The 8159-nt window shown below is 38.4% G+C and overlaps 1 protein-coding gene across 4 annotated transcripts in view; it reads left to right on the forward strand.

Moving 5' to 3' along the window:
- sh3gl2a (SH3 domain containing GRB2 like 2a, endophilin A1) overlaps positions 1-5901 on the forward strand; it is a 103078-nt gene extending 97177 nt beyond the window's left edge. For 2 of the 4 annotated variants that reach the window (XM_061922969.2, XM_072916349.1), the window contains exons 11-12: positions 1847-1858; positions 4492-5900. In XM_061922969.2, the coding sequence (XP_061778953.1) occupies positions 1847-1858; positions 4492-4688 (209 nt within the window). In that variant the 3' untranslated portion in view covers positions 4689-5900. Of the gene's footprint in view, positions 1-1846; positions 1859-4491 lie in introns of all 4 variants that reach the window. The other 2 variants (XM_072916352.1, XM_072916350.1) reach the window with 2 other exon arrangements.
- The last annotated feature ends 2258 nt before the right edge of the window (positions 5902-8159 follow it).

Here is an 8159-nt window from a genome sequence, read left to right on the forward strand (position 1 = left end):
ATACATGTCTACGTACATGTGTACATACATGTCTACGTACATGTATACATACATGTCTACGTACATGTATACATACATGTCTACGTACATGTATACATACATACATGTATGTATACGTATTTATGTATACATACATGTATGTATACGTATGTATACATGTATGTATACGTATGTATACATGTATGTATACGTATGTATACATGTATGTATACGTATGTATACGTATGTATACATGTATGTATACGTATGTATACATGTATGTATACGTATGTATACATGTATGTATACGTATGTATACGTATGTATACGTATGTATACGTATGTATACGTATGTATACGTATGTATACGTATGTATACATGTATGTATACGTATGTATACATGTATGTATACGTATGTATACATGTATGTATACGTATGTATACATGTATGTATACGTATGTATACATGTATGTATACGTATGTATACATGTATGTATACGTATGTATACATGTATGTATACGTATGTATACATGTATGTATACGTATGTATACATGTATGTATACGTATGTATACATGTATGTATACGTATGTATACATGTATGTATACGTATGTATACATGTATGTATACGTATGTATACATGTATGTATACGTATGTATACATGTATGTATACGTATGTATACATGTATGTATACATGTATGTATACATGTATGTATACGTATGTATACATGTATGTATACGTATGTATACATGTATGTATACGTATGTATACATGTATGTATACATGTATGTATACGTATGTATACATGTATGTATACATGTATGTATACGTATGTATACGTATGTATACATGTATGTATACGTATGTATACATGTATGTATACGTATGTATACATGTATGTATACGTATGTATACACGTATGTATACGTATGTATACACGTATGTATACGTATGTATACACGTATGTATACGTATGTATACACGTATGTATACACGTACGTATACACGTATGTATACATACGTACGTATACACGTATGTATACGTACGTACGTATACACGTATGTATACGTACGTACGTATACACGTATGTATACGTACGTACGTATACACGTATGTATACGTACGTACGTATACACGTATGTATACATACGTATACATGGCCCCCGTTCCTGGGTGGATCTCATGCGAGAGGGTTATCATTTTGCATGCAGTCTTCTGAAAATGATAGAAAGCGCAACTCTACATAGCAACTCACTTAAAATCTCATTTGTTAAACGTTTGTACAAAAGATTGCCAAGTCCCGTTAGCATGACAATGGGATCATCCATTGTGTGTTAGCATTAAGCTAAGGGCCAAACTTTATTCTGTTTGTTGCATTGCTTTGTTTTGTTGATTTAACATAACTCTTACTTTCACGTGTACATTATTGTACTTTACTTTGTGTTTTACAGTCATGTCATCAATATATATCGAACAACCTCAAGGTCATTTTATGATTAACACTCTACCGCCATTTGGCCCCAATTTGCCACGTGTCATGTGTCAGGCCATATGAACGCCCGCCACAAGTAAGTTGATGTACGGGAGACACTGACTTTTGTTTGTTGGTTCGTACTTATTTTTGTAACCCCGTTTTGCTTTATTCATCCATTTTCAATCCAAATTCAGGGATGTACTCCACATCAAAATGCTATCTGCAGGTTAGCTTAGCATAACTGAGGCTCCAATTTTCTGGCCAAAATGTCAAACTACACGTTTTGATAATCATCATGTGTCCAACTTTACCTCCTTGCTGATGGTTTATGTCTTTGTTTTTTGTTTTTTTCCCCCTTTTTGCTGCCGCATCCTCGTGTCCTGCAGCCCGGTCACCAGGTGAGCTCTCTTAATCCCCCACCTACTCAGTGGCTTAGTGGTTAGAGCAGACCTGGACAAATTATGGCCCGGGGGCCACATGCGGCCCTTTAAGCTTTTCAATCTGGCCTGCCGGACAGTCCCAAATATTTTTTTTAGAACTTTAAGATGTAAAGTGTAGCTGCCATTATGATGTGCAGTCATGTTTTCTAATGACCGTAAGTCTTCAACTATACTAAGTATTTCAATGCTTGGAATCTGTACTTTTGCATGATATTTTAGTGACTAGTGTTGTCCTGATACCAATATTATTTTGATACTTTTCGGTACTTTTTGATACTTTTCTACATAAAGGGGACCAGAAAAAATTGCATTATTGGCTTTATTTTAACAAAAAATCTTAGGGTGTGGCAGACCAGTACTTTTCAGAGGCGGTATGGTACCGAATATGATTCATTAGTATCGCTATACTATACAAATACCCGTATACCGTACAACCCTACTAGTTACTATGGTAATCTACATCACAGCAGGTCAGACGAGGCACCAAGCAGTGTGGGTGGGGAGCGTTTCCACAGAGGCCAGCCTGAAATGATTTTTACAAGAAAGTTCCAGAGCTTAGTGATGTATCACATATATCAGTGTTTTTTTACCCTATTTCGCTGTTTGTTGCATTTGGCTTGATTGTAAAATATGTCGATTGAGAGGGGGTGTGACATTCATATGTTCTCAATATTCAGGGTTTTATCGTTCATACAATAATTTAAAATTCCATTCCGTTTTTTAAGGCGGTCTGTCATAACATTTTCAGCATTCAATAAGACTTTATTGTGAGGTTTTGTATTAGTTTTCCTAAAAATAGATGTACTTGCCCCCAGACACATTTTTTTCTCAAAATTTGGCCCCCCCGAGTCAAAATAATTGCCCAGGCCTGAGTTAGAGTGTCCGCCCTGAGATGTTTAGGCCGAGTCATACCAAAGACTATAAAAATGGGAGCCATTACCTCCCTGCTTTAATTTTGAGCCATTACCTCAAAATTGCGCTCTCGCGCCCCCTAGGAAGAAAACACATACAAAACTGCCTGTAACTTCCAGTAGGAATGTCTTAGAGACATGAAACAAAAACCTCTATGTAGGTCTCACTTAGACCTACATTTCATATATTGACAACTCCCAGCAAAAATCAACAGGAAGTTTGCAATTCCCCCTTCAAAACAAAAGTTTTGTAAAAAACTGGTCACCTTTTTTCCAAACATTATCTCTGAGCGCGTTTGTCGTGTCGGCTTCAAACTAGCACAGGAGAGAGATTGAACCCTTCTGATTAAAAGTTGACCAAAGAGTTTTAATTACTGTTTCGGTTTGGATTTTATGTGTCGTCAAAGTCGGTCCCGTCCATCGCTGCTTGCAGCTTTAATTAGGGCCCGCATGGTCCTTATGTCCCATTGCATAAGGACTCCCCCTTTTGCAATGGGACATAAGGACCTATTGTATTTGTAAGGTTTTATTCTTTATTCTTCCGCCGCCACATTAAACTGTAATTTGACCCACTTAACATGCTTCAAAACTCACCATATTTGACCCACACATCAGGACCTGCGAAAATTGCCTTTTTAAAAAAAAAACGAACCACAAAACTCAAAATTGCGCTCTAGTGCCCCCTAGGAAAAAAAACACTAGACTGCCTGTAACTCCCACTAGGAAGGTCGGAGAGACATGAAACAAAAACCTCTATGTAGGTCTGACTTAGACCTACATTTCATAATAGTACATTGTCGGGCAAAAATCAACAGGAAGTTGGCAATTCCCCCTTCAAGACAAAAAAGTACTAAAAACAGTAACTTTTGCCTCTTTGAGCTGTAATTTGACCCCCTTTACACGCTTCAAAACTCACCAAACTGAACGCACACATCAGGACTGGCAAAAATTGCGATCTAATAAAAAAACCTAACCCCAAATTTAAAAATTGCGCTCTAGAGCAATTTTTGAATAAAACGGAGAAAAAACTGCTCCTCGGAAGAAAAAAAATGACAAAACTGCCTGTAACTCCCACTGGGAAGGTCGGAGAGACATGAAACAGAAACCTCTCCGTAGGTCTCACTTAGACGTACATTTCATAGTTTGACAACCCCCAGCAAAAATCAACAGGAAGTTTGCTATTCCCCCTTCAAAACAAATTTTTTGTAAAAACCGGTCACCTTCCTTCAAAAACAAACTCCTCTGAGCGCGTTTGTCGTTTCGCCTTCAAACTAACACAGGCGAGAGATTGAACCCTTGTGATTACAATGACAGAAGCGCTTTTTTTCTAACTGCTCCGGTTTTGATTTTATGACCCTTCAAAGACCCACTGCGCTGATGCTGCTGCGCTGCTGTTTTTTTAAGATGGCTGCTTAAAAGCAGGAAGCACCAACGTGCCCACACAATGCAGACAAGGTAGGTACACTAGACAAAAGTCTTGGGACACTTCAGACTAAAAGTAGACAAAAGTATTGGGACACTTAGGACTAGCACCTGCCAAATACGCGGGCCCGACCAATGCTGCTTGCAGCTTTAATTTTTTTCTTGTTTTTGAACACTGACTTTTTGCAGTGTGTGTGGAAAATCATTGGAACTTTTAACTTGAACTTAACTCACCCCCCCGTGGTCATTTCCCGGCAGCGCCCATGGACCAGCCGTGCTGCCGCGCGCTCTACGACTTCGACCCGGAGAACGAGGGCGAGCTGGGCTTCAAGGAGGGCGACATCATCACCTTGACCAACAAGATCGATGAAAACTGGTACGAGGGGATGCTGCACGGCAACTCGGGCTTCTTCCCCATCAACTACGTGGACATTCTGGTGCCGCTGCCCCACTAGAGCGACCACCTCGCCAAAAATGCCGACTGGGAAAAAAAAAAAAAAATCTAAATCCTGCTCCCGCTCTGTTATGACCTCCCGATTTAACCTAACAGCCACTCGGCTTTAGAGGCGTCCAAACTGCTGCGTGCATAACATAGTAGGCCAGCGTCCAAGCGTTCTGATGACGAAAAAAAAAAAAAAAAAATCAGCATAGACATGGTAGCCACGCCCCCTCCTTCCATCATTCTCTCTCCGTTTCTTCCTTCAATTTCTGCATCGCACTTCGTACTTTGTGAACGTCACCGCAGTAGCTAGAACTTTCTCGACATAACGTGCGCAATGTTTGCTAAGCATGATCCAAGTTTTTTTTTTGTTTTTTTTTTTGTTGTTGTTGTTGTTGGTTAGCGTTAACATTCCTGGCGATTACGTGTCAAAATGGCGTCCAGACACCAAAATGAGCAGACAAAAAGCTGCCTTTTTTTGCTGGTTTTCCTCGTAAAGTGAGTCCCGTGACTGTGTCTGAGCCGGTGATTCGCGAAGTGATGATTTTGGGGAAGGACACGTCAATTCCGTACCATTTTTTTTTTTTTCCTTTTTTTTAAAAATCCGCAAATTGTGTGCAAAATGGTCGTTGTGTTGTGATTATCTAACGTGTAGAGCTCGGCTTTTGTTTTGTTTTTTATCCCTCGCTTTGCGGCGGGATTTGTTAGTTTTTTTTGCTGCATCCTCACTCGTCCGATGAGTATTATCGTAGTTTAGCTGGTCGAAGGAGTTAAAAAAACAAAAAAAAACAACTTAAAAACAAAACAGCGAACGATCGCTGGGCAGAGTGAGACGTCTTTTGTTTTTGTCTTGACTGTGAGATATTAACCCTTTCATATCATCCTTGTAGCTACTGGTAATAAAACTACGTAACAAGTAAGTCAAATATTCCCTTCTTGTAGGACTGTCGTGCTTATGAGATGTCGGTGGAATGATCCGATACGATAAAGCGATCATTTGCTTGGAAAAGCTAAAGAACAAAACTGACCGTGTCGTATCTTACTGTCAAAAAGACGTCGGATTGAAGCCTAGAATTATTCATCCACTGGCCAAATGTTGGAAAGACATTTTAACCGTGGCCAATCAGACGAACCTTTGTTGTATTTCTTGTAAATGTAATGTACAGATGTGCATATGTATACATATATACATGTATACATACATATATGTATACATATATAAGTATATGTATGTATACATGTATATGTACCTATACAGTATATATGTATACGTATATGTATGTATACATGTATATACATATACGTATATGCATATATACATATACACATATATATATTTACATATATAAGTATACATATATACGTATACATGTGTACATATATACGTATACACGTATACATTTACACATATATACATATATAGGTATACATATATATATGTATACCTGTATATGTATATACGTATATGTATGCATGTATATGTATGTATACATGTATATGTATACATATATATGTGTATACGTATATATGTATATACTGTATGTATACATACATAAATTTGGCCACGGTCTGAATAATGCTAGGCTTTGTTGTCAACTTTGTACTTGTTGTGGCGGGCAGGAATCGTTCGTGCATATTTACAATCCCCCTAACTGACCTTTGACCTGTTGCATTCCTATTCCCGTGTTACTAATGTATCCTAAAGCGCATGCGAGTAAATCGTGAACCACGGAAGAGGGAGCCACTCCGACGGGGAAGAAGAGTAAAGTGCGTAGCGCTAGCTTTGAGAAGTCTTCTTGTCCCCGTTCCGATAAAAAAAGGCTCATCTCTTTTTTTTCCCGTAAGGCGTCGCTATTGTTTCGCTTGTCTTGCCAGGCCACGCCTCCTTAAAGGTGCTCCGCCCATTTTTTTTCAGAGCGTTGACGTACAAAATGGACATATATGAGACAGTGTGTGTTTATTTTACGCATCTTTTCTTTTGAAGGGGAAGCACAACTGTCAGTATATTTTGTTGGCTAAAAATAAAGAGGTTATTATTTTTTTGAAAAGGAATTATTTTCCCTCTTTTTCTCTGTCACTTTTTTAAAAGAATACAACGTGTGTATCTTTGCCCTCAATGAGGACTGCTGTACAGCTTTGGTGTGTGTTTTCTTTTCACCAGGAATGCGTGAGTGTGTTTGGTCGCTCATCTACAATATCAACGTACCTTATTTTTGTTACCGTGACAAGATTATATATAGATGTGTATATATATATACTGTATATGAACACCAGGATAATATACGGAAAGAAGAGATTCTCTGTGCTGCACATGATTGTTTTCTTTCTCTCTGTTTAACTTCACTCTGAAAGAGGAGTGTATGCTTGATGTGAAGACAATGTGATCAAAGTCAATGTCATTTATTCCAATAAATACTGACTAATGCTGATTAGCATACTGACCTCTTTACAAATGTAAAATGGTGAGAATTTTAGGACGAAAAATCCAATGTGTGAAACTACATATGTATACAAACTACATATATATGTATGTATACATACATATATATATATGTGTATATGTATATACAGTATATATGTAAATATATATATGTGTGTATGTATATATATGTATACATATGTATACATTTGTATACATACATGTATACATGTGTATACATACATAGTGCTGCCAAACACATGGCGGCCTCGCAGAAACCCGGGGGTCCTTGTGGACCTGCTTTACCAGGATGACCCGCCCCGCCGGCTGCTCCCTGGGGCCCTCGCTCGCCTGGTGGGCCGCCTTGAGCCACGCCGTCAACACCTGGAGGACCTGAGGATGTGAGGACAGTGCTGGTAAGTTACAGTCCTACATTACATAACTGGAATGTTCTTTTCACCAGCACTCACCTTGGATTCCGTGAGGTCCTGGTGGACCTTGATGAGGTTTACCTGTTTCTCCTCTCTCACCCTTGGCTCCTCTCTTTCCTGACCACAACAAGAAAGCACAGGTTGGTGATCACATTCATTATTTGTTATTGTGGTAAGGAAACATGCATACATATACATATGTATGTTTGTACATATATGTACATACATATGTATGTATGTACATATATACATATGTATTATTGTACATACATACATATGTATGTATGTACATATATGTACGTACATATGTATGTACATACATATGTATGTACATATGTATGTATGTATGTACATACATATGTATGTATGTACATACATATGTATGTGTATGTATGTCAGAGGTGGGACCAAGTCATTGTTTTGCAAGTCACAAGTAAGTCTCAAGTCTTTGCCCTCAAGTCCGAGTCAAGTCCCGAGTCAAGACAGGCAAGCCCCGAGTCAAGTCCAAAGTCAAGACTGGAAAGTCTCAAGTCAAGTCCTAAGTCCTGCATTTTGAGTTTCGAGTCCTTTCAAGTCCTTTTAACCACAGACTAATATATTAACACAGATTGTGTATGCTTTTCAAACGCTGTATTTA

Source organism: Nerophis lumbriciformis, linkage group LG27 (genome assembly GCF_033978685.3).
Source record: "Nerophis lumbriciformis linkage group LG27, RoL_Nlum_v2.1, whole genome shotgun sequence".
In the NCBI taxonomy this organism is placed as follows: domain Eukaryota; kingdom Metazoa; phylum Chordata; class Actinopteri; order Syngnathiformes; family Syngnathidae; genus Nerophis; species Nerophis lumbriciformis.